A 27646-nucleotide genomic window follows, 5' to 3' on the forward strand; every position below is an offset into this window, starting at 1 on the left:
GGTGTTTCACAGGGATCTGTGCTGGGGCCTCTGTTGTTTATAGTATACGTAAACAATTTGGAGGAAAATGTAGCTGGTCTGATTAGAATGTTCGTGGATGACACCAAGGTTGGTGGAGTGGCAGATCGTGTTGAGGATTGTCATAGGATACAGCAGAACTTAGGTTCTGAACATGGATTTCTCTGCCCAATGTTTGAGACTTGGGCAGAGAAATGGCAAATGGAGTTTAATCCAGACAATTGTGAGTTAATGCATTTTGGTAGGTCTAATATAGAGGGGAAATATACCGTAAATGGCAAAACTCTTAGGAATATAGAAAGTGAGAGAGATCCGGGCATACTGGTCCACGGATCTTTGAAAGTGGCAGCACAAGTGGACAAGGTAGTCAAGAAAGCATATGGCATAGAACATAGAACGATACAGCGCAGTACAGGCCCTTCGGCCCACGATGTTGCACCGAAACAAAAGCCATCTAACCTACACTATGCCATTATCATCCATATGCTTATCCAATAAACTTTTAAATGCCCTCAATGTTGGCGAGTTCACTACTGTTGCAGGTAGGGCATTCCACGGCCTCACCACTCGTTGCGTAAAGATCCTACCTCTGACCTCTGTCCTATATCTATTACCCCTCAGTTTAAAGCTATGTCCCCTCGTGCCAGCCATTTCCATCCGCGGGAGAAGGCTCTCACTGTCCACCCTATCTAACCCCCTGATCATTTTGTATGCCTCTATTAAGTCTCCTCTTAACCTTCTTCTCTCCAACGAAAACAACCTCAAGTCCATCAGCCTTTCCTCATAAGATTTTCCCTCCATACCAGGCAACATCCTGGTAAATCTCCTCTGCACCCACTCCAAAGCCTCCATGTCCTTCCTATAATGCGGTGACCAGAACTGTACGCAATACTCCAAATGCGGCCGTACCAGAGTTTTGTAGAGCTGCAACATGACCTCCTGACTCCGGAACTCAATCCCTCTACCAATAAAGGCCAACACTCCATAGGCCTTCTTCACAACCCTATCAACCTGGGTGGCAACTTTCAGGGATCTATGTACATGGACACCAAGATCCCTCTGCTCATCCACACTTCCAAGAACTTTACCATTAGCCAAATATTCCGCATTCCTGTTATTCCTTCCAAAGTGAATCACCTCACACTTCTCTGCATTAAACTCCATTTGCCACCTCTCAGCCCAGCTCTGCAGCTTATCTGTGTCCCTCTGTAACCTGCTACATCCTTCCACACTGTCGACAACACCACCGACTTTAGTGTCGTCTGCAAATTTACTCACCCACCCTTCTGCGCCTTCCTCTCGGTCATTGATAAAAATGACAAACAGCAACGGCCCCAGAACAGATCCTTGTGGTACGCCACTTGTAACTGAAATCCAGTCTGAACATTTCCCATCAACCACCACCCTCTGTCTTCTTTCAGCTAGCCAATTTCTGATCCACATCTCTAAATCACCCTCAATCACCAGCCTCCGTATTTTCTGCAATAGCCTACCGTGGGGAACCTTATCAAACGCTTTACTGAAATCCATATACACCACATCAACTGTTCTACCCTCGTCTACCTGTTCAGTCACCTTCTCAAATAACTCGATAAGGTTTGTGAGGCATGACCTACCCTTCACAAAGCCATGCTGACTATCCCTGATCATATTATTCCTATCTAGGTGATTATAAATCTTGTCTCTTATAATCCCCTCCAAGACTTTACCCACTACAGACGTGAGGCTCACCGGTCTATAGTTGCCGGGGTTGTCTCTGCTCCCCTTTTTGAACAAAGGGATCACATTTGCTATCCTCCAGTCCTCTGGCACTATTCCTGTAGCCAATAATGACATAAAAATCAAAGCCAAAGGTCCAGCAATCTCTTCCCTGGCCTCCCAGAGAATCCTAGGATAAATCCCATCAGGCCCCGGGGACTTATCTATTTGCAGCCTGTCCAGAATTGCCAACACCTCTTCCCTACGTACCTCAATGCCATCTATTCTAATAGCCTGGGTCTCATCATTCTCCTCCACAACATTCTCTTTTTCCTGAGTGAATACTGACGAAAAATATTCATTTAGTATCTCGCCTATCTCTTCAGACTCCACCCACAACTTCCCATCCCTGTCCTTGACTGGTCCTACTCTTACCCATGTCATTCGCTTATTCCTGACATACCTATAGAAAGCTTTTGGGTTTTCCTTGATCCTACCTGCCAAATACTTGCTTGCCTTCATTCGATGGGGCAATGAGTCTGAAAACTGGCAAGTCATGCTTCAGTTGTATAGAACCTTGGTAAGGCCGCTCTTGGAATATTACGCGCAATTCTGGTCGCCATGCTACCAGAAGGACGTGCAGGCTTTGGAGAGGGCGCAGCGGAGGTTTACCGGGAAGTTGCCTGGTCTGGAGGGTGTTAGCTATGCAGAGAGGCTGAATAGACTCTGACTGTTTTCATCTGAACGACGGAGGTTGAGGGGTGACCTGACACAGGTCTACAAGATTATGAAGGGCATGGTTAGAGTGGATGGGCAGGTATTATTTCCCAGGATGGAGTGGTAAGTCACTAGGGGGCATAGGTTTAAGGACAGTGGAGCAAAGTTTAGAGGAGAGTGCGAGGCAGGTTTTTGCAGAGGGTAGAGAGTGCCTGGAACGCTCTGCCAGGGGAGTTGTGGAAACAGGATGGGTACAGAGGGATACGACACTAGGAAGTGCTGAGGGTTTCATGACCGGTACAGCCTTGAGGGCCAAAGGGCCTGTTCCTGTGCTGTATTGTTCTTTGTTCTTTTGTTCTTTGTCCGATGATTGGACCAATATTTGGCAGATAGAGTTGAATGTGGATAAGTGTGAGGTTATCCATTTTGGCCGAAAAAATAGTCAGGCAAATTATTTTCTAAATAGAAAGCTGATTCAAAATGCATCTGAGCAGAGGGATCTGGGTGTCTTTGTTCATGAATTGCAGAAAGTCTGTATGCAGATATAAAATGTAAGAAGAAAGGCAAATGGAATGTTAGTGTTTATTGCAAAAGGTCTGGAGTATAAAAGTAGACGAGTATTGTTGCAATTGTACAGGGTGTTGGTGAGACCACATCTGGAGTATTCTGTCCAGTTTTGATCTCCTGATTTGAGGAAGGATTTGAGTCATAGAGTCATAGATGTGTACCCGAACAGGTGCCGGAATGTGGCGACTAGAGGCTTTTCACAGTAACTTCATTGCAGTGTTAATGTAAGCCTACTTGTGACAATAAAGATTATTATAAAAAATAAAATATACCCACCCAGCCCATGTAACCGTCTAGCTGCATTTTAAAAGACAAAATCGGACCTGCCTTTACCACTGCCCCTGGCAGCCCGTTCCAGATGCTCACCACCCTCTGTGTGAAGAAATTTCACCTTGGTCTCTTTTGTATCTCTCCCCTCTCACCTTAAACCTATGCCTTCTCGTTCCAGACTCCTCTACCTTTGGGAAAATATGTTGACTATCTACCTTATTTATGCCTCTCATTATTTTATAGACCTCTATAAGTTCACCCCGAAGCCTCCTACCCTTCAGGAAAAAATGTCCTAGCCTATCCAGCCCCTCCTTATAGCTCAGGCCATCAAGTCCTGGTAGCATCCTCGTAAATCTCTTCTGCACTCTTTCTAGTTTAACAATACCCTTCCGAGAATAGGGTGACCAGAACTGCACACAGTATTCCAAGTGTGGCCGTACCAATGTCTTGTACAACTTCAACAAGACGTCCCAACTCCTGTATTCAATGTTCTGACCAATGAAACCAAGCATGCCGAATGCCTTCTTCACCACCCTGTCCACCTGTGACTCCACCTTCAAGGAGCTATGAACCTGTAGCCCTAGATCTCTTTGTTCTGTAACTCTCCCCAACACCCTACCATTAACTGAGTAGGTCCTGCCCTGATTTGATCTACCAAAATGCATCACCTCACATTTATCCAAATTAAACTCCATCCGCCATTAATCGGCCCACTGGCCCAATTGTGGTTGCATTGGAAGCAGCTCAGAGGAGGTTCACCAGATTGATTACAGGGATGAAGAGGTTGATGTATGAGGAGAGATGAAACCGTTTGGGTTCATAACCGCTGGAGTTCAGAGGGAGAGAGGAGATCTGATCGAGGAAATCCTGATGAATCAGGATTGATAAAGTAAATCTAGACAAAATGTTCTCCCTTCTGGGGCAATCTAGAACAAGAGGTCACAGATATAGGTTGAGAGGTGATAGATTTAAAACTGAGATGAGGAGGCACTACTTCTCGCAGAGGGTGGTGAATTTGTGGAATTCGCTGCCTCATAGTGCAGTGGAGTCCAAATCATTAAATGGTTTCAAGAGGGAGATAGATATATTTTTGATAATTAACAGGTTAAAGGGATATGGGGAACAGGTAGATGGGTGGCATTTTGAGACCAGGAAGAGATCAGCCATGATCTGACTGAATAGCGGAGCTGGCTCGAAGGGCTGAATTGCCTACTTCTTCTAATTCCTATGTTCCTAATTGCTATCAAATGATACTTATTTGTGTGCTATCAGTTTATTTGTTTTGTTTTGAATGCTTTATGCATTAAGATACAGAGTTTTTAGTTTTATCCTTTTATTCTTTATATAACCTCTAGTTTTGTCTGTTGAGTTACTGTTAAATTTGTACTCTCCCATAGAATTCCATTCAGCCCATCGAGTCTTCATCGACTCTCCGAAAGATCACCCTCCCAGGCCCACTCCCCTATTCCTGTAACCCCACGCATTGATCATGGCCAATCCACTTTGGATTGTTGGAGGAAACCGGTGCACCGGAGATAACCCATGCAGACACGGGACAATGTACAAACTCCAAATAGACAGCCACCCAAGGCTGGAATCCGAACCAGAGTCCCTGGCGCTGTGAGGCAGCAGTGCTAACCACTATGCCACCCTGCTGTAGAGAGAGGACCAGCAACAACATATTCTGGTTCGCACAGTGCTAGTCACTGTGCCACCCTGCATCTTGCCATGGTACATTTTTCATTTCCTGTAATAATACGTTTCTCTTTTGCCTTGACACTGCTCTTTAATAACCACATCTTCCCAAATTCGATCCTTTGCCCCACTATTTAGTTTCAAACCTCTCTACTTCCCCAGCTATGCAGCTTGTAAGAACAATGGTCCCAGCACAGTTCACGTGGAGACTCGCCCAACAGTACAGCCCCAACTCTCCCCAGTACTGGTGCCAGTGCCCCACCGGAACCCACTTCTCTTGCACCAGTTTTTAAGGCCATACATTAATCTCTCTAATCGCTCTAATTTTGGGCCTCTAAATCATGCTCTCTAAATCATCTTGCATGTGGCTCAGGTAATAATCCAGAGATTATGATCTTTGGGTTTCTACTTCATTTGGTACTCTTTGCTGCACAGTATCGTGTAAACCCCTGTGACTGTACTGTCTCCCTACTATCCACTACATTCCTTGTAACTCCCTCCACTTGAATGACTATTAACTTCATCTTAAATTTTGTAATTGCTCTTTTGGTTGGGGAAGTTGACTTTTAATGCATCTTTTAAATATAGGCTCTGCTTGCAGCTACGGTTAGTTAATTAGATAACTGGCTCAAACGGGTTTTCCAAGGTTAGGTTTAGAGAGCAGAAAAACAGGACACCTTCAGTGCTATTTTTATCTGTACTGGAGTGTTGCTTTAGGCTGCATTACTTCAGTTGGAGTTCAGTGACGGAGGGAGTTCTGGTGAAAAAGGAACTAGGTGATCCTTTTATTTTCTACCTTTCCCTCAGAAGAGTGACAGCATTGGTAAGGAGGACCTGCAGAGTAATTCTACTGTCCTTGATATACTCTCAACTACAGGGAGTAATTCAACGGTAAGTGATGGCAGGGCAACTCAGCAGTGTTATGTGAAATGCTCTGCCTGTGCTCTGTGGAAGGTCAGGGGCAGTTGCAGTTTCTAGGCCGACCATATGTGCAGGAAGTGTCCCAGCTACAGCCATTCAACATCCGGCTGAGAGGGAACTGATTGAGGTGTACAAGATTATGAGGGGCATGGATCGGAAGCAGCTGTTCCCCTTATTGAAGGGGACAGAATTTTAAGGTTTAGAGGGGACTTGAGGAAGGTTTTTTTATCCAGAGGGTGGTGGGAATTTGGAATGTACTGCCATTTATGGGGGGGATCCTCACAATCTTTAAAAAGTACTTGGATGAGCACTTGAAATGTGCTGGAAAGTGGGATTCGTGTAGATTTAGAGTAGTTTTGTCAGTGCACACTCGATGGTCTGAAGAGCCCCTTCTGTACTGTACCATTCAATGACAGTGCAGCGCACCCTCAGTAATGACCTGCTAACAGTGCAGCACTACCTCAGTACTGACTCTCTGATGTGCAGCACTCCCTTGGTCCTGACCCTCTGACAGTGCAGCGCTCCCTCAGACAGGGGCTGTTTAGCACAGGGCTAAATCGCTGGCTTTGAAAGCAGACCAAGGCAGGCCAGCAGCATGGTTCAATTCCCGTAACAGCCTCCCCGAACAGGAGCCGGAATGTGGCGACTAGGGGCTTTTCACAGTAACTTCATTGAAGCCTACTTGTGACAAGCGATTTTCATTTCATTTCATTTCAACTGATCCGCTGACACTGCAGCACTCCCTCAGCCCTACCCCTCTGACAGTGCAGCACTCCCTCAGTACTGATCCTCCAACAGTGCAGCGCTCCCTCAGAACTGACCCTTTGACACTAACATTGCAGCACTCCCTCAGCCCTGTTAAGTAATGGGTTAAGAGACATTGCAATTAGTTGTCTCATTTATGTTAAGTATCTATTAATTGACACTGATATGTAAAGGGGCATACCATATAGATGTGGTATACCTGGATTTCCAGAAAGCCTTTGACAAGGTGCCACTCAAAAGGTTGTTGCATAAGATTAAGATGCATGGCATTAAGGGGAAAGTAATAGCGTGGATAGAGGATTGGTTAATTAATAGAAAGCAAAGAGTGGGGATTAATGGGTGTTTCTCTGGTTGGCAATCAGTAGCTAGTGGTGTCCCTCAGGGATCAGTGTTGGGCCCACAACTGTTCACAATTTACATAGATGATTTGGAGTTGGGGACCAAGGGCAATGTGTCCAAGTTTGCAGACGACACTAAGATAAGTGGTAAAGCAAAAAGTGCAGAGGATACTGGAAGTCTACAGAGGGATTTGGATAGGCTAAGTGAATGGGCTAGGGTCTGGCAGATGGAATACAATGTTGACAAATGTGAGGTTATCCATTTTGGTAGGGATAAGAGCAAAAGGGATTATTATTTAAATGATAAAATATTAAAACATGCTGCTGTGCAGAGAGACCTGTGTGTGCTAGTGCATGAGTCGCAAAAAGTTGGTTTTCAGGTGCAACAGGTGATTAAGAAGGCAAATGGAATTTTGTCCTTCATTGCTAGAGGGATGGAGTTTAAGACTAGGGAGGTTCTGCTGCAGTTGTATAAGGTGTTAGTGAGGCCACACCTAGAGTATTGTGTTCAGTTTTGGTCTCCTTACTTGAGAAAGGACGTACTGGCACTGGAGGGTGTGCAGAGGAGATTCACTAGGTTAATCCCAGAGCTGAAGGGGTTGGATTACGAGGAGAGGTTGAGTAGACTGGGACTATACTCGTTGGAATTTAGAAGGATAAGGGGGGATCTTATAGAAACATATAAGATTATGAAGGGAATAGATAGGATAGATGCGGTCAGGTTGTTTCCACTGGCGGGTGAAAGCAGAACTAGGGGGCATAGCCTCAAAATAAGGGGAAGTAGATTTAGGACTGAGTTTAGGAGGAACTTCTTCACCCAAAGGGTTGGGAATCTATGGAATTCCTTGCCCAGTGAAGCTCAGCTCCTTCATTAAATGTTTTTAAGATAAAGATAGATAGTTTTTTGAAGAATAAAGGGATTAAGGGTAATGGTGTTCGGGCCGGAAAGTGGAGCTGAGTCCACAAAAGATCAGCCATGATCTCATTGAATGGTGAAGAAGGCTCGAGGTGCCAGATGGCCTACTCCTGCTCCTAGTTCTTATGCTCCTTACAAACTCCGCCCCATCTAAGCCCCTGGCACTAAGTGAGTCCCAGTCAGTATTGGGGAAGTTCAAGTCTCCCATCACCACAACCCTGTTGTTTTTACTCTTTTCCAAAAGCTGTCTACCTATCTGCTCCTCTATCTCCCGCTGGCTGTTGGGAGGCCTGTAGTAAACCCCCAACATTGTGACTGCACCCTTCTTATTCCTGATCTCTACCCATATAGCCTCACTGCCCTCTGAGGTGTCCTCCCGCAGTACAGTGGTGATATTCTCCCTAACCAGTAGCGCAACTCCGCCACCCCTTTTACATCCCCCTCTATCGCGCCTGAAACATCTAAATCCTGGAACGTTTAGCTGCCAATCCTGCCCTTCCCTCAACCAGGTCTCTGTAATGGCAACAACATCATAGTTCCAAGTACTAATCCAAGCTCTAAGTTCATCTGCCTTACCCGTAATACTTCTTGCATTAAAACATATGCACTTCAGGCCACGAGACCCGCTGTGTTCAGCAACTTCTCCCTGTCTGCTCTGCCTCAGAGCCCCACTGTCCCTATTCCCTAGTTCTCCCTCAATGCTCTCACCTTCTGACCTATTGCTCCCGTGCCCACCCCCCTGCCATACTAGTTTAAACCCTCCCGTGTGACACTAGCAAACCTCGCGGCCAGGATATTTATGCCTCTCCAGTTTAGATGCAACCCGTCCTTATATAGGTCACACCTGCCCCGGAAGAGCTCCCAGTGGTCCAGATAACGGAAACCCTCCCTCCTACACCAGCTGTTTAGCCACGTGTTTAGCTGCTCTATCTTCCTATTTCTAGCCTCACTGGCACGTGGCACAGGGAGTAATCCCGAGATTACAACCCTAGAGGTCCTGTCTTTTAACTTTCTGCCTAGCTCCCTGAACTCCTGCTGCAGGACCTCATGCCCCTTCCTGCCTATGTCGTTAGTACCAATATGTACAACGACCTCTGCCTGTTTGCCCTCCCCCTTCAGGATGCCCTCTACCCGTTCGGAGACATCCTGGACCCTGGCACCAGGGAGACAACATACCATCCTGGAGTCTCTTTCACGTCCACAGAAGCGCCTATCTGTGCCCCTGACTATAGAGTCCCCTATTACTATTGCTCTTCTGCAATTTGACCCTCCCTTCTGAACATCAGAGCCAGCCGTGGTGCCACTGCTCTGGCTGCTGCTGTTTTCCCCTGATAGGCTATCCCCCCCGACAGTATCCAAAGAGGTATACCTGTTCGAGAGGGGGACAACCACAGGGGATTCCTGCACTGACTGCCTGCCCTTTCTGGTGGTCACCCATTTCTCTGCCTGCACCTTGGGTGTGACCACATTTATATAACTGCGATCTATGACGCTTTCCGCCACCTGCATGCTCCTAAGTGCATCCAATTGCTGCTCCAACTGAACCATGCGGTCTGTGAGGAGCTCCAGTTGGGTGCACTTTCTGCAGATGAAGCCATCCGGGATGCTGGAAGCCTCCCGGACCTGCTACATCTCACAGTCAGAGCACTGCACCCCTCTAACTGACATTGCGTCAATTAATTAAAATTAAAAGTTTAAAAATTTTTGTTTTATATATATATATTTTTTAAGTTACTGTTAACTATCTGTTTCCGAGCACTAGATTTCTAATATAAATGCGAAAGTTAAATATAGCACTCTCCGATCTCTGGCTTAGATACCCCTCTAAATTATAATTAAGTAATTATGTTTAATTAGTTACCAATGCTTAATTTTTTAAATTTAGTGTAGATTCCCAACCAGCCACTCAGGTCACAGCTTTTCTGTGATGTCACTTCAGTTTCCCCCCCGACACACAATTTGAAAAAGGTATAAAAGTAAAAATGAGTAAAAATCACTTACTTACCTTCTTACCTTCTGAGTGTCTCAGATGTTCTCAGGTTCTCTCCCTGACAGAGACTGCTCCTCCTCCTCCGAACGGCTCCCGAAACTAGGCCGCGATCTTTTAAAATCTCCGCTCTGACTCGCAGCTCCCGCCCTTTTTAAATCTCCCGCGCTTTTAAAATCAACCGGCTCTCTCTCCTCTCGCGCTGTTTTCAATGTCCCGGCTCTCTTTCCTCCCGCGCTTTTTTCAATGTGCCGGCTGTCTCTCCTCCCGCGCTGTTTTCAATGTGGTTTAGGTACCATCAGTATCGGTGAGCTCCATTGGCTGCAACCCACTTTAATTATGCCATTTTTAAGCATACTCTCAATCTCTCTGTTAACCTGTGCCAATTTTAAAGGGTTAAGTCTACATGGATGTTGTTTGATAGGAACAGCATTTCCCACATCTACGTCGTGTATAGCCATTTTAGTACTTCCCAATTTATCTCTACAAAATTGCCCATGTGATGTCAATAACTCTTTCAGGTCAGTTTGTTTTTCCTCTGGAATATAACTTAACAATTCATCCCAATTTTTAAGAACATCCTCATTTTCCAATTTAATTTGAGGTATATCAAATTCACAGTCATCTGGATTTGGTTCGTCACTTTGAGTTAGAATCATTAAAACCTCCTTTTTCTCTCCTTCCCTTTCAAAGTACTTTTTAAGCATATTCACATGACACACTCGGTGAGTCTTCCTTCTATCTGGTGTTTTTACCACATAATTCACCTCACTTAATTTCCTTTCAATCTGATTAGGTCCACAAAACCTAGCTTTTAAAGGCTCCCCTACCACTGGTGACAACCCCAAAACTTTATCCCCACTGGCAAAACTACGAACTTTGGATTTCTTGTCCGCTACCCGTTTCATCACATTTTGTGCAACTTTCAAATGTTGTCTAGCCAATTCATCTGCTCTATTTAATCATTCCCTAAAATTTGACACGTAATCCAATAGTGTAATTTCCGATTTCTCACCCACCAATTTTTCCTTAATCAATTTAAGTGGTCCTCTTACCCCATGACCAAAAATTAGTTCAAAAGGACTACATTTGGTAGACTCATTATCCCTAATTGCAAACAATATGAATGGGATTCCTTTATCCCAATCCTCTGGATAATCTTGACAATACGCCCTCAACATTGTCTTTAATGTCTGATGCCACCTTTCTAACGCTCCCTGCGATTCTGGATGTTACGCAGTTGATTTAAATTGTTTTATTCCGAAGCTATCCATAACTTCTTTGAATAACTTTGAAGTAAAATTCGTTCCTTGATCCAATTGAATTTCTGTGGGTAGTCCATATCTAGTAAAGAATTTAAATAACTCCTCCACAATCCTTTTAGCTGTAATATTACGTACTGGAATGGCCTCTGGAAGCCTAGTAGACACATCGATTACAGTCAAAAGATATTGATTCCCACTTTTTGTTTTAGGAAGCGGTCCTACACAATCGATTAGGACCCTTGTAAAAGGTTCCTCAAATGCTGGTTTTATCACTGCTTGAGGTTTCCCTATCACTTGACATGTGCAACATGATTGACAAAATTTAACTTCATCTTTATGTAGTCCAGGTCAATAAAATGTTTCTGGATTTTAGCCTGAGTTTTCCTTATTCCCAAATGACCTCCCACTGGTACCTCATGTGCAACTCTTAACACCTCCTTTCTATACCCTACAAGCAATACTACTTGATGAACTTCTGCCTATTTTTCATCTGCCTGCATATGTACAGGTCTCCATTTTCTCATCAAGACATAATTTTTACGGCAATAACACTCTGGTATACTCTCAGATTCCTTTTCCGTATATGCTTTCTGATATATCCGTTTTATTTCTACATCTTTCTGTTGTAACTCCCCCAATTTTCCTGAACTAAAAATATACGCCTCATACTCCACCTGTTCTTGTTCTTTTTCAACCATCTGATCAAAAATCGTTTCTGATATTTGCACTTCAACTTCATCTTCACTCTTTGATTTCTCCTCTTGTCTTAACCTGTAACTTTGCGACCTTGTTACTAGAGAGTAGTAAGGGTGTGGAATGCCCTGCCTGCAACAGTAGTGGACTCGCCAACACTAAGGGTATTCAAATGATCATTGGATAGACATATGGACGATAAGGGAATAGTGTAGATGGGCTTTCGAGTGGTTTCACAGGTCGGCGCAACATCGAGGGCTGAAGGGCCTGTACTGCGCTGTAATGTTCTATGTACACAATCCGGAAAAATCCCAGGATATTCGTCCTTCAAAACTTCAGTTGACTGATTTACCACTGGCTTATCAACCACAGTAGGCATCATTCCCACCTGCGATCCAGCTATATCATTACCCAAGATAAACCGTATTCCTGGACAAGATAGTTTATCTATTACTCCTACTACCACTTCACCATTCTTCACTGGACTTTCCAACCTTACCTTATATAATGGAACGCTACTCCTCGCACCCTGAATTCCACATATCACCACCTTTTCTGGCAACTTTCTTCCCAAACTACATAATTCCTCATCTCTTACCATTAAAGATTGACTAGCCCCTGTATCTCTTAAAATTGTGACTTCTTTACCTGCTCCTCCTGATACACATGAGTAAACTTTACCCACACAAATAAATTCTTTAAAGACATCTGGCACCTTCTTTAAAAAAAAAATATATTTATTAAAGTTTTTAACACAATTTTTCTCTCTTACAAACAATAATCCCCCCCCCCCCCCCAACACACAAAAAACAATATATACATGGCAAAATTATATATTTACACAGCTTTGTACACTGGCCCTCACCCGTACGTGCCAGTTTCCCCAACCCTTCATGTTATCTCTTGCTCATTCACCCTCCCAAGCAGTCCCCCCTCCCAGGACGTCCCCTCCACCCCCTGCCCCCCACCCCCCCCCCCCCAAGGTTGCTGCTGCTGCTGACCGACCTTCCTCTAACGCTCCGCGAGATAGTCTAGGAATGGTTGCCACCGCCTGTAGAACCCCTGCGCAGACCCTCTCAAGGCGAACTTAATCCTCTCCAACTTTATGAACCCAGCCATATCATTTATCCAGGCCTCCAGGCTGGGGGGCTTCGCCTCCTTCCACATTAGCAAGATCCTTCGCCGGGCTACTAGGGACGCAAAGGCCAGAATGCCGGCCTCTTTCGCCTCCTGCACTCCCGGTTTGTCCACTACTCCAAATATAGCGACACCCGATGCTCTTCTCCCCCTCGGACCACCCCCCTCCATTTATTAGACTCCCTCAATGACATGGCCAATTGTTCGATCGCCAATGCGAGGGACAGGGGGCACCCCTGCCTCGTCCCTCGGTACAGTCGAATGTACTCCGACATCCGCCGGTTCGTCACTACACTCGCCATCGGGGCTCTATAAAGGAGCTTAACCCAATTGATATACCCTACCCCAAACCCAAACCTACGCAGCACCTCCCAGAGGTACTCCCACTCTACTCGGTCAAAGGCCTTCTCCGCGTCCATAGCTGCCACTACCTCCGCCTCTCCCTCCTCCGATGGCATCATTATCACGTTTAAGAGCCTCCGCACATTGGTGTTTAGTTGCCTGCCCTTTACATATCCTGTCTGGTCCTCGTGGATTACCCCCGGGACACAGTCCTCGATCCTCGTGACCAGCACTTTTGCCAGCAACTTTGCATCCACATTGAGGAGCGAGATCGGCCTGTACGATCCACATTGCAGTGGGTCCTTTTCCCGCTTTAGGATCAAAGAAATTGTCGCTTCCGACATTGTCGGGGGCAGGGTCCCCTCCTCTCTTGCCTCATTAAAGATCCTCACCAGTAGCGGGGCCAACAGGTCTGCGTACTTCCTGTAGAACTCCACCGGGAATCCGTCCGGTCCCGGGGCCTTCCCCGCCTGTATGCTCCCCAAACCCTTGCTCAGCTCCTCCAACCCAATTGGTGCCCCCAGACCAGCCACCTCTTGCTCCTCCACCCTCGGGAATCTCAGCTGATCTAGGAATCGTTTCATCCCCTCTTCCCCCGCTGGGGGCTGGGATCTGTACAGCTCTTCATAAAAGGCCTTGAATACCTTGTTTATTTTCGTCGCACTCCGAACCGTGGCTCCCCTTCCATCTTTGACTACCCCTATTTCCCTCGCTGCCATCCCCGTTGTCGTTGGCCTCCAAGGACCTTTCGATACACCCCCACACCATCCCACACACCACCTTGTCCGCCAGCAGTCCCACATCCAGCCGCCACAACGGCTGTTGGTCCCTCTCCTCTCCCAGCTCCAGTTCCACCCAGTGCGGGGCATGGTCCGAAACGGCTATAGCCGAATACTCCGTCCCCTCCACCCTCGGGATGAGCGCCCTACCCAGAACAAAGAAATCTATCCGGGAGTAGGCTTTGTGTACATAGGAGAAGAAAGAAAATTCCCTGGCCTGCGGCCTTGCAAACTGCCATGGGTCCACTCTCCCCATCTGATCCATAAACCCCCTAAGTACCTTGGCCGCCGCCGGTCTCTTTCCAGTCCTTGATTTGGAGCGGTCGAGTGCTGAATCCAACACTGTATTGAAGTCCCCTCCCATTATCAGGCCTCCTATCTCCAGGTCCGGAATGCACCCCAACATGCGCTTCATGAATCCTGCATCATCCCAGTTCGGGGCGTATACGTTTACCAACACCACCCACGTCCCTTGCAGCCTACCGCTCACCATTACATATCGCCCTCCATTGTCCGCTACAATAGTCTTGGCCTCAAATGACACCCGCTTTCCCACCAATATTGCCACTCCTCTATTCTTCGCATCCAGTCCCGAGTGGAATACCTGTCCTACCCATCCCTTTCTTAGCTTGACCTGGTCTGCCACCTTCAGATGTGTCTCTTGGAGCATGGCCACATCCACCTTCAGTCCCATTAAGGGCGCGAACACTCGAGCCCTCTTCACCGGCCCATTCAGGCCCCTCACATTCCACGTTATCAGCCGGATTGGAGGGGCTGTCACCTCCCCCCCCCCCCCCCCCCCCCCCACGCCCCGCCGACTAGCCATCTCCTTTTCTGGGCCAGTCCCGTGTCCACGCCTCCCTCACCCTCCAGTCCCCCAGAGGGGGGACCCCTGTCCCGACCACCTCTTCTGTGTCCCATTCCCTTTCGGCCAGTGCAGCAGCAACCCTTTCTCTTCCCCCCCCCCCCCCCTCCACTCCCCCTCCCCTCCCCCCGCTAGACCCCTGTCTAGCTTTTTTGCTCCCCCCATGTCACTCCCGTAAGTCAGCTGACGCCTGCTGACCCCGGCTTCCCCCGCCGTCCCATTGACCTCCCCGCGTGAGAGTCTCCCAATCCATATGCATTCCTTCGTTCCCCTTCCCTCCTTTCATCCCGCGCGCGGGAAAACACCCTGCGCTTTCCAAAGCCCGCTCCGCCCCCTCTGGCGCAGCTCCTGTCTCTCCCCCAGCCCATGTAACATTTCCTGCGTGTGATTGACCCCCTATATACAACAACCATCACACATCAAACCCCAAAACACCCCCCCACCCTCACAAACCCTCAGTTAGAGTCCAACTTTTCGGCTTGTACAAAGGTCCACGCCTCTTCAGGCGTTTCGAAGTAATAGTGTTGGCCCTTGTATGTGACCCACAGTCGCGCTGGCTGCAGCATTCCGAATTTCACTTCTTTCCGGTACAACGCCGCTTTGGCCCGGTTGAAACCCGCTCTCCGCTTTGCAACCTCTGTGCTCCAGTCCGGGTATATTCGGATCTCTGCATTGTCCCACTTACTGCTCCGCTCCTTCTTGGCCCATCTCAGGACCCACTCTCTGTCCGTGAACCGGTGGAACCTCACCACCATCGCCCTTGGCGGCTCATTTGCCTGGGGCTTCTTCGCCAGTACCCGATGTGCCCCGTCCAACTCCAGCGGCCTCGAAGGGGCCTTCGTGCCCATCATCGCCTCGGGCATCGTGCTCGCGTATGCCCCGGCATCAGCCCCCTCCACTCCCTCAGGAAGACCCAGGATTCGCAGATTCTTTCTCCTCGACCTGTTCTCCAGGTCTTCGAGTCTTCCCGCCCACCTCTTGTGTAGCGCCTCATTCTGCTCCACTCTCACCGCCAGGCTCACGAGCTCGTCCTCGTTCTGACTGACTCTTTTCTGTACCTCCTGGATCTTAGCTTCGTGGGCCTTCTGGGTGATCCCGAGTCCTTCAATTGCCGAAAGCAAAGGCGCCAACATCTCCTTGCGCATCTCCTCACGCTGCTCCTCGAAGCAGCGCTTGATGAAATCCTGCAGCTCCCCTTTGTCCCTGGCCGCCGCCATTTTGTTTTCTTTCCCTCGCTTCTCCCGTTGCTCCAGTGCCGCTCCTTTGGATGTTACACTTCTGGTCCGTTTCATAGAAGTTGGAGGGGGACCTCTCTCTTCCCTTCCCCACGGGTTGCGTCAAAAAATTTTTTTTTTTAATGTTCCGTTGGGGCTCCTCTAACGAGCCCGAAAGTCCGTGGTAGCGGGAGCTGCCGAATCGTGCGGCTTAGCTCCGCATAGCCGCAACCGGAAGTCGAGAGGGAATCCTTTTGGCAGTGTTCGCTTCACCAGTCTGCCCCAAAAAGTCTATGGAAACTCCTGAAAAAGGTCTGAGAGTCGGTTCCAGACGGGAGCTGCCGAATGCGCGACCTACTCCTCCATGGCCGCCACCGGAAGCCTCGCTCCTGCTTCTTTTCAATGGCCTTGGTAGATCTTTTCACATTTGTTCCCTCTGCTGCTAGAATTCACCTTTGATAGAGTCAAGTCAGATTGCAGCTTTAAGCTTGCCCTTCCCCCACCTGCATGCTGGAAGAAGCCTTTGTCTATTCCTGCAGCTCAAGCCAAATCCTTTACTGTTTCTGCCGGGTCTGGTAGCCAAAAGACATAACATTCCTGGGGGACACTGTCAGGGGAATGCTGCAGTCTTCTTCCCACACCGGGAAATGTCAAACAAATGCCGTGGGGGCCCTGTAAAAGAGCCCAAAAGTCCGTTCCAAGCGGGAGCTACCGAATATGCAACCTAGCTCTGCATAGCCGCACCCGGAAGTCCACATCTGGCACCTTCGTAACAATTACTTCTTGAACAGGCTGTACAATCGTTTGCACCTCCTTCGCTTCCCTTTACCAGTCTAACAAACCCCACTGTCTTATCCTGTTTTACCACATCAGCCTTCCCAGTGCTTTTCTTCAACCACCAACACTGTGACTTTACATGGCCTAGTTTATTACAGTGCAAACATTTGATACTTTTCATTTCATTTCCACTCTGCTGGATTTCTTTTTAAATCTGAGGTACACTCTCTTTATTGTCTCCCATCAGGTCACCTTTACCTTTACCACTTGAGTATTTCTCATGTCCCCAGTTTCTATCCCTCACAGGCTGAAACTGCTGTCGGAAACCAAGCTTTGATTTATGAACTAATTCATAATCATCTGCCATTTCTGCTGCTAATCTCGCAGTTTTAACCCTCTTCTTCCACATGAGTTCTCACTACATCAGGAATTGAATTTTTAAACTCCTCCAAAAGTATAATTTCTCTGAGAGCTTCATACGTTTGGTCTATTTTCAAGCCCTTATCCACCTATCAAAATTACTCTGTTTGAGCCTTTCAAACTCCTTGTATGTTTGACCAAATTCCTTACATTTCTAAACCTTTGTCTGTAAGCTTTAGGCACTAGTTCATATGCACTTAAGATGGATTTCTTCACCTCCTCATACGTTCCAGATACCTCCTCTGGTAGTGATTCAAACACTTTACTAGCTCTACCTACCAGCTTTGTTTGAATCAGTAACACCCACATGTCCTGTGGCCATTTCCTTTGTTTAGCTACCTTCTCAAATGAAATGAAAAAGGCTTCCACTTCCTTCTCGTCAAACCTTTGCAGTGCTTGGACATATTTAAATAGATTCCCACCAAGCCTTCGACTATGACGCTCTTTCTCACTATCCTCATCACTATCATCCAACTGTACGTTTCCCTCTACTTCTGCCAATTTTAACTGATTGTCATGTTTCATGGCCATTTTCTGAAATTCAAACTCCCTCTCTTTATCTTTTTCCCTGATCTGTATCTCCCTTTTTCATTTTGTTCTGCTGGGACTATTCTTTCTTTTCCCCTTTCTTCTCTCTCCTTTTCTTTTCCCTCTCTCTCTTTCTTTTTCCTCTCTCTCTCTTTCTCTTTCTTTTTCCTCTCTCTCACTCTCATTTTCCAGCTGCTTTAATTCTTGCTGATGTTTCATTTGTTTAATTTGCAACTGAATTTTTGCCATTAACCAAGCTTTGATTTATGAACTAATTCATAATCATCTGCCATTTCTGCTGCTAATCTCGCAGTTTTAACCCTCTTCTTCCACATGAGTTCTCACGACATCAGGAATTGAATTTTTAAACTCCTCCAAAAGTATAATTTCTCTGAGAGCTTCATACATTTGGTCTATTTTCAAGCCCTTATCCACCTATCAAAATTACTCTGTTTGAGCCTTTCAAACACCATGTATGTTTGACCAAATTCCTTACATTTCTAAACCTTTGTCTGTAAGCTTTAGGCAACTTTAAATGCTTAGCCACCGTCATAATTACCTCATCTTTTCGCATTTTGTCAGGTAATGTTAACTGCAATGTTCTTGCCAAATCTAACAGTCTGCTTTTCGTTTCTGTCCATAAAGTACTACGTGACATTCTCCACCCCAAAAAACTTCTGAGTCTCTGAAAGAGCCATTGTTCACAACACTCTCCCCATTTAAACTAAAATACCATACCTGAATAGCAACAATCCTTCACTGTCTTTAAGTTCACAAAAGCCAATCCAATAGATAGACTTTTATTCCCCTCGAGCCCCCAATTGTTATGGACGAGGCGTTTTCAGAACCCCAAAATGTATCATGGGGTTCAACCAACCTCTCCCTTTAATGTATTTGTAGCTTTTCCGAGCACGCGGCTTTTTCCCTTGGTGTGGGATTACAATTATGGACACGTGGGTTTTTAAACACAAAACACTGTTTATTCCATGAACTCAACTTAACATCTTAAATAAACATTGGGTCTCTTAACACCCCTTACTTCAAAGATAACTCAGAAAATATTACAACAGTAAATAATTCCTTAAAATGTTCCTTCAAACTTCTAAGAGACTTAACACCTTTAAACAAAATCACATCAGGTTAAAGGCTTCACTATTATAAGTCTAAATCACCCAAATGATCCAGAGATGGTCTTTTATGGTAGAGATCCAGCTCACTGCACACAGAGACACATACCCAGCTCTTTTTCAAAACTTGCAGCTCTCTGGAAACACACAGACACACACACTGTTTTTTAAACTGAAACTAAAAACCTGCAAAATGGCTGACCTGAGCTCAGCCCCACCCACTCTCTGACATCACTGTTTTCTTAAAGGTACATTGCTCAAACATCCATGTCTTAAAGGTACCCTCACATGACACTGCCTTAAAGACACTCCGTGGTTTGGCCTCCATAGCCTCCTGCAGCAATGAGTTCCACAGATTCACCACCCTCTGTCTGAAGAAATTCCTCCTCATCCCGGTTTTAAAAGATCGTCCCTTTAGTCTGAGATTGTGTCCTCTGCTTCTAATTTTTCCTATAAGTGGAAACATCCTCTCCATGTCCACTCTATCCAGGCCTCGCAGTATCCTGTAAGTTTCAATAAGATCCCCCCCTCATCCTTCTAAACTCCAACGAGTACAGATCCAGAGTCCACAACCATTTCTCATACGACAAGCTGTTCATTCCAGGAATCATTCTTGTGAACCTCCTCTGGACCCTTTCCAAGGCCAACACATCCTTCTTTAGATATGGGGCCCAAAACTGCTCACAATACTCCAAATGGGGTCTGACCAGTGCCTTATATAGCCTCAGAAGTATATCCTGCTCTTATATTCCTGCCCTCTTGACATGAATGCTAACTGCATTTGCTTTCCTCAGCGGCGCTCCCTCAGCACTGGCCCTCTGACAGATCGGCGCTCTCTCAGCATTGGCCCTCCGACAGGGCAGCGCTCCCTCAGCACTGACCCTCCAACAGGGCGGCGCTCCTTCAGCACTGACCTTCCGAAAGGGTGGCACTCCCTCAGCACTGACTCTCTGACAGGGCGGCGCTCCCTGAGCACTGATCCTCCGACAGGGTGCCGTTTCCTCAGCACAGACCCTCCGACAAGGCAGCGCTCCCTCAGCACTGACCCTCCGACAGGGCGGCGCTCCCTCAGCACTGACCCTCCGACAGGGCGGCGCTCCCTCAGCACTGACCCTCCGACAGAGCGGTGCTCCCTCAGCACTGACCCTCCGACAGGGCGGTGCTCCCTCAGCACTGACCTTCCGATAGGGCGGCACTCCCTCAGTACCGATCTTCTGATAGTGCGCCATCCCTTCAGTACTGACCTTCTAACAGTGGAGTTCGAATGGCACTGACCCTCGGACAGGGTGGCATTCCTGTTGCATTGACATTTGAACAGTGTGATGCTCCCGTTACACTGATCCATTAGACAAGGCGGCGCTGCTGATGCACAGACCTTCGGAAAGGAAAGTTGCATTGACCCCAGGACAGGGCGGCGCTCCTGTTACACTGACCGTTGGACAGGACGGCACTCCTGTTGCACTGACCCTCGGACAGGGCGGCGATCCTGTTGCATTGACTCACAGGCAGGACGGGGCTACCGTTGCATTGACCCTCGGACAGGGCGCCGCTCCTGTTACACTGACCCTCGGACATGGCGCCGCTCCTGTTACACTGACCCTTGGACAGGGCGGGGCTCCAGTTGCATTGACCCTCGGACAGGGCGGCGCTCCTGTTTCACTGACTCACAGGCAGGACGGGGCTACCGTTGCATTGACCCTCGGACAGGGCGCCGCTCCTGTTACACTGACCCTCGGACATGGCGCCGCTCCTGTTACACTGACCCTTGGACAGGGCGGCACTCCTGTTGCACTGACCCTCGGACAGGGCGGCGCTCCTGTTTCACTGACTCACAGGCAGGACGGGGCTACCGTTGCATTGACCCTCGGACAGGGCGCCGCTCCTGTTACACTGACCCTCGGACAGGGCGCCGCTCCTGTTACACTGACCCTTGGACAGGGCGGCACTCCTGTTGCACTGACCCTCGGACAGGGCGGCGCTCCTGTTGCACTGACCCTCTTGACAGGGCGGCGCTCTTGTTACACTGACCCTTGGACAGGGCGACGCTCTTGTTACATTAACGTCGGACAAGGCGGCGCTCCTGTTGCACTGACCCTCGGACAGGACGCCGCTCCTGTTGCACTGATCCTCGGATAGGGCGGCGCTCCTGTTGCACTGACTCTCAGGCAGAGCGGCGCTCCTGTTGCGCTGACTCTCTGGCAGGGCGGCATTCCAGCGGCACTGAGCCTCAGCCCATGCGCCGTTCTCGTGGCACTGCCCCACTGGCCAGGGCGGCATTCCCGCGACACTGCCCCCACGACCAGGGCGGAATTTCCGCGGCACCCGCCCCTCCCCTCCTGCCAGGTCTGTGTTCCCGTGGCACTACCCCCCCCAGCCAAGGTAATGTTCGTGCGACACCACCCCCCCCATAGTCACGGCGGCGTTTTCGAGGCACTCCACTACTCCCCCTGGCCAGGGTGACGTTCCCGCAGCACTGGCCCCCGGCCATGGCAGCATTCCCGTGGCAGTGCCCCCCTCGGCCAGGGCGGCATTCCTGTGGCAGTGCGACCCCGGCCAGGGCAGCGTTCCAGTGGCACTGCCCGGCGGACAGGGCTGCGCTCCTTCAACACTGCTGGGTGGACAGTGTGACGCAGCCGTGGCTCCCCCCACCCGGCGAGGGCAGAGTACCTGCGGCACTGGCGAGCAGACAGGGTGGCGTTCCCGGAGGGACTGATCACCCCATTGTGCAATACATGCAGAATGTGCCTGCCTAGCTCTGTGTTTTTGCAGGGCTTGGCACATCCGGTAAGCAGACACTGACGTTGCAAAGTGAAAAAGCTAGGTCAAGGATTCAGGGGCACAGCAAGTCACTAGAGCACTGCAGGGATACATTCTGCTCTTGCTGCTATTATACACGTTGCCCCAGCAAACATCAGACATCTGCAGAGAGAGACAAACAAACATGGGAACTCAGTCTGGCTGTGAACTGTGTGCGATAGTCATTGGACAGTTCCCTGGAGCAGCACTCATAGACACTTATTCCTTAAAGCTCTAATGAATTACTCATGATCCTGGATTTGCCAGGACTCGTGCTACTAATTGCAAGAGCTGCACTTCGACCAGAGTTTTGTCATTTTCAGAGATTCTCATTCCAGCTCGCTGTCTTTTTTAAAGGTTCTCTTCCACCCCCCCCCCCTCCAACCATGCCGCTCACTCCCGTCAGGTGCATCTGGCTCCCCTGCCTCTGCTTCCCTCCCCGTCTACCTCTCTCCCTCCCCCTCTTTCCCCTTCCCCCTCACTTTTTTACCCCTCCCCGCGCTGTCCTTCCCACCCTACCCATCCCCGCTCCGCCACAGTCCCCTCCCTGCGGTTGCCTCCCTCTCCTGTGTGCTCCCTCTCCCTCCCTATGAGTTCTTGGTGACACTGTATTGGTGCTATTACTGATACTGTGTTCTCTTTCATTGTCAGATGGTTGTGCTTCATTTCTATTCGAGCCCCACTGAGCTCCTGCCTGTGGATGTGGAGAGAAACATTCTTCGATCTGGAAAGCATCATGTGGAGAGGATTGAGCACGTTTACCGAGAGCTTTGCTTCAATGTTAACTGGACAGGTCAGAGTCCCATTGTTTGAGGGGCTGTCGTATTTTTCTGGGTTGGGGAGGGTTTTAAGGTTGAGTCACCCCTCATTTGGGGTGGAGAGGTGAGCAGGGATAGGGTCTTTAGATTTTTGAGCTCAGTGCATTATTGAATGAAATGATGATTGACCTGTTACCTAATTCCATAGACTCACATTTAATCCATATCCCTAAACACCGGGGAGATGAAAAAATTCCATCATTTGAAATTAACAATTGAAACAGCTGTTTATGGAAGAGAGTTCCAAACTTCCACCACCCTGTATGTGTAGATTTGTAACCTCATTTCACACTGGAAGATCTGATCTCTCAATCTCTCTTCCCGAGTCTGCCTTCACCTCTGACCCCTCCCCCCATACCCAGTCTGGCTATCACTCTGTTTGACTCCCTGGAACTGCCTCCTCACTTCAGCTGTCTGAGCTCAGGTCCCCTTGCTGTGGTGATGTGTTCGCTGACTCTCTTATCCTTTCCCACAGGTTTGACCTCTCCCAGTCCACATGACAGGCACAAGCTCACCTGGATTTTCCAATCTCCTTTCAACTCCCAGAGTATTTCCACCCAACCCTTCCTCAATGAGCGTGATGGAGGACTGCTGGTGGAGATCGGGCCGAGGTGAGTGTGGAAGCTCCTGTATTATTTGTGCTTGGTGAGTACGAATAGGAGAGGAACCAGAGATGAGGTGAGGATGTTGGGGAAGCTGGCCAGGTGGTGAGTTAGGAGTCCCCTGTGGTTTCATTGGGGCCTGATTTCATCCTGGCTTTCTGGGTGAAACAAAGAAAATAGGTGCAGGTGCAGACCATTCGGCCCTTCGAGCCTGCACCACCATTCAATATGATCATGGCAGATCATGCAAATTCAGTATCCCACTCCCACTTTCTCTCCCTTGATCCTTTTAGCTGCAAGAGCCATGTCCAACTCCCTCTTGAATATATCCAACAACTTTCTGTGGTAGAGAATTCCACAAGTTCACAACTCTCTGAGAGAAGAAGTTCTTCCTCATCTCAGTCCTGAATGGCTTACCCCTTGTTCTCAGGCTGTGACCTTGTTCTGGACATCCCCAGCATCGGGAACATTACTCCCGCATCTAGCTTGTCCAGCCCCATCAGGATTTTATGTTGTTCCATGAGATCCCCTCTCATTCTTTTAAACTCCAGTCAATCCAGTCTTTCTTCTCCATATGTCAGTTCTGCTATCCCAGGAATTAGGCTGGCGAACCATCGCTGTACACCCTCAATAACAAAAATGTCCGTCCTCAAAGTAGGAGACCAAAACTGTACGCGATACTCAAGACAGCCTGGTTTTGTGAAGGGGAGGTCGTGTCTCACTAACTTGATCGAGTTTTTTGAGGACGTCACAAAGGTGATTGATGAGGGGTGGGGACTTCAGTAAAATCTTTGACAAAGTGCCTCATGGCAGGCTGGTACAAAGGGTGAAGTCACACAAGATCAGAGGTGGGGTGATAAGATGGATACAGAACTGGCTCAGTCACAGAAGGGTAGCAGTAGAAGGGTGTTTTTCTGAATGGAAGGTTGTGACTAGTGGTGTGCCACAGGGTTCTGTGCTGGGGCCTCTGATTTTTGTAGTGTACATAAACGATTTGGAGGAAAATGTAGACCGTCTGATTAGTCAGTTCGCGGATGACACCAAGGTTGATGGAGTGGCAGAGAGTGTTGAGGATTGTCGGAAGATACAGCAGGACATAGCGAGGTTAGAGACTTGGGCAGAGAAATGGCAAATGGAGTTTAATCCGGACAAATGTGAGGTAATGCATTTTGGTGGGTTTAACATATACCATAAATGGCAAAACTCTTAGGAATATAGAACAAAGAACATAGAAAATTACAGCACAGGAAAAGGCCCTTCGGCCCTCCCAGCCTGCGTCGATCCAGATCCTTTATCTAAACCTGTCTTCTATTTTCCAAGGATCTACTTCCCTCTGTTCCCCGCCCGATCATATATCTGTCTAGATGCACCTCAAATGATGCTATCGTGCCCGCCTCTACCACCTCCGCTGGCAAAGCGTTCCAGGCACCCACCACCCTCTGCGTAAAAAATTTCCACGCACATCTCCTTTAAACTTTCCCCCTCTCACCTTGAAATCGTGACCCCTTGTAATTGACACCCCCAATCTTGGAAAAAACTTGTGCTATCCACCCTGTCCATACCTCTCCTAATTTTGTAGACCTCAATCAGGTCCCCCCCAACCTCCGTCTTTCCAACGAAAACAATCCTAAACTACTCAACCTTTCTTCATAGCTAGCACCCTCCATACCAGGCAACATGCTGGGGAACCTCCTCTGCACCCTCTCTAAAGCATCCACATCCTTCTGGTAATGTGGCGACGAGAACTGCACGCAGTATTCCAAATGTGGCCGAACCAAAGTCATATACAACTGTAACATGACCTGCCGACTCTTGTACTCAATACCCCGTCCGATGAAGGCAAGCAAGCTGTATGCCTTCTTGGCCACTCTATCGACCTGTGTTGCCACCTTCAGGGTACAAAAAAAAAAATGAAAATCGCTTTTTGTCACAAGTAGGCTTCAAATGAAGTTACTGTGAAAAGTCCCTAGCCACCACAATCCGGCGCCTGTTCAGGGAGGCTGGTACGGGAATTGAACCGTGCTGCTGGCCTGGTCTGCTTTCAAAGCCAGCGATTTAGCCCTGTGCTAATGGACCTGAACTCCCAGATCTCTCTGTACATCAATTTTCCCCAGGACTCTTCAATTGACCGTGTAGTCCGCTCTTGAATTAGATCTTCCAAAATGCATCACCTTGCATTTGCCTGGATTGAACTCCATCTGCCATTTCTCTGCCCAACTCTCCAATCTATCTATATTTTGCTATATTCTCTGACAGTCCTCCTCGCTATCGGCAACTCCATCAATCTTAGTATCATCTGCAAACTTGCTAATCAGACCACCTATACCTTTGTCCAGATCATTTATGTATATCACAAACAACAGTGGTCCGAGCACGGATCCCTGTGGAACACCACGAGTCACCTTTCTCCATTTTGAGACACTCCCTTCCACCACTACTCTCGGTCTCCTGTTGCCCAGCCAGTTCTTTATCCATCTAGCTAGTACACCCTGAACCCCATATGACTTCACTTTTTCCATCAACCTGCCATGGGAAACTTTATCAAACGCCTTACTGAAGTCCATGTATATGGCATCTGCAGCCCTTCCCTCATCAATTAACGTTGTCACTTCCTCAAAGAATTCTATTAGGTTTGTAAGACATGGCCTTCCCTGCACAAAACCATGCTGCCTATCACTGATAAGTCCATTTTCTTCCAAATGTTAAAGATCCTACCCCTCAGTATCTTCTCCAACAGTTTGCCTACCGCTGACGTCAAGCTCACAGGTCTATAATTCCCTGGATTATCCCTGCTACCCTTCTTAACAAAGGGACAACATTAGCAATTCTCCAGTCCTCCGGGACCTCACCTGTGCTCAAGGATGCTGCAAACATATCTGTTAAGGCCCCAGCTATTTCGTCCCTCGCTTCCCTCAGAAACCTGGGATAGATCCCATCCGGACCTGGGGACTTGTCCACCTTAATGCCTTTTAGAATACCCAAAAACTCCCCCCTTCCTTATGCCGACTTGACCTAGAATATTTAAACATCCATCCTTGGCCTAGGCGCCAGAATGTGGCGACGAGGGGCTTTTCACAGTAACTTCATTTGAAGCCTACTTGTGACCCTAAGCGATTTTCATCCATCATGTCCCTCTCCTTCACCGATGCAAAGTACTCATTAAGAATCTCACCCATTTCCTCTGACTCCACGCATGAATTCCCTCTTTTGTCCTTGAGTGGGCATATCCTTTCTCTAGTTACCCTCTTGCTCCTTATATACGAATAAAAGGCTTTGGGATTTTCCTTAACCCTGTTAGCCAAAGATATTTCATGACCCCTTTTAGCCCTCTTTATTGTGCGTTTGAGATTTGTCCTACTTTCCCGATATTCCTCCAAAGCCTCAGCAGTTCTAAGCCGCCTAGATCTTATGTATGCTTCCTTTTTCATCTTAGCTAGTCTCACAATTCCACCCGTCATCCATGCACCTGCACCTTTCCTTAAAAGGCGCCCACATTTCAAATGTGGATTTACCCTTAAAGAGCTGCTCCCAATCCCCATTCCCGAGCTCCTGCCGAATTTTGTTATACTTGGCCTTTCCCCAATTTAGCACTCTTCCTTTAGGACCACTGTCGTCTTTGTCCATGAGTATTATAAAACTTACGGAATTGTGATCGCTGTTCCCAAAGTAATCACCGACTGAAACTTCAACCACCTGGCCGTGATCATTCCCCAATAACAGGTCCAGTATGGCCCCTTCCCGAGTTGGACTATTTACATACTACTCTAAAAAAACTCTCCTGGATGCTCCTTACAAATTCTGCTCCATCTACGCCTCCAACACTACACGAGTCCCATTCAATGTTGGGGAAGTTAAAATCTCCCATCACGACCACCCTATTGCTCCTACATTTTTCTATAATCTGCCTACATATTTGTACCTCTACTTCACGCTCGCTTTTGGGAGGCCTGTAGTAAAGGCCCAACAATGTTACTGCACCCTTCCTATTTCTTAGCTCTACCCATATTGCCTCGGTGCTTGAATCCTCCATCGTGCCCTCCTTAATCACAGCTGTGATATCATCTCTGACCAGTAATCCAACTCCTCCACCCCTTTTACCTCCCTCTCTATCCCTCCTGAAGCATCTATACCCTGGGATATTTAGTTGCCAGTCTTGCCCTTCCCTCAACCAAGTCTCAGTAATACCAATAACATCATATTCCCAGATACTAATCCAAGCCCTAAATTCATCTGCCTTACTGCTGCACTTCTCGCATTGAAACAAATGCACCTCAGACCACCTGTCCCTTTGCGTTCATCATCTCTTCCCTGTCTACTCTTCCCCTTAGTCACATTGCGTTTATTATCTAGTACCTTACTGGCTTTAGTTGCTGCCTCTTTACTGACCTCTA

The 27646-nt window shown here is 47.9% G+C and overlaps 1 protein-coding gene across 3 annotated transcripts in view; it reads left to right on the forward strand.

Annotated features, from left to right (window-relative positions):
• Positions 1-27646, forward strand: part of pfas (phosphoribosylformylglycinamidine synthase) — a 465594-nt gene that overhangs the window by 46077 nt on the left and 391871 nt on the right. The window contains exons 1-3 of one of the 3 annotated variants that reach the window (XM_072471968.1): positions 5777-5856; positions 22487-22628; positions 23129-23264. In XM_072471968.1, coding sequence (XP_072328069.1) covers positions 22487-22628; positions 23129-23264 — 278 coding nt within the window. In that variant the 5' untranslated portion in view covers positions 5777-5856. Of the gene's footprint in view, positions 1-5776; positions 5857-22486; positions 22629-23128; positions 23265-27646 lie in introns of those variants that run through there. The other 2 variants (XM_072471967.1, XM_072471969.1) reach the window with 2 other exon arrangements.

Source organism: Scyliorhinus torazame, chromosome 13 (genome assembly GCF_047496885.1).
Source record: "Scyliorhinus torazame isolate Kashiwa2021f chromosome 13, sScyTor2.1, whole genome shotgun sequence".
Lineage (NCBI taxonomy): Eukaryota > Metazoa > Chordata > Chondrichthyes > Carcharhiniformes > Scyliorhinidae > Scyliorhinus > Scyliorhinus torazame.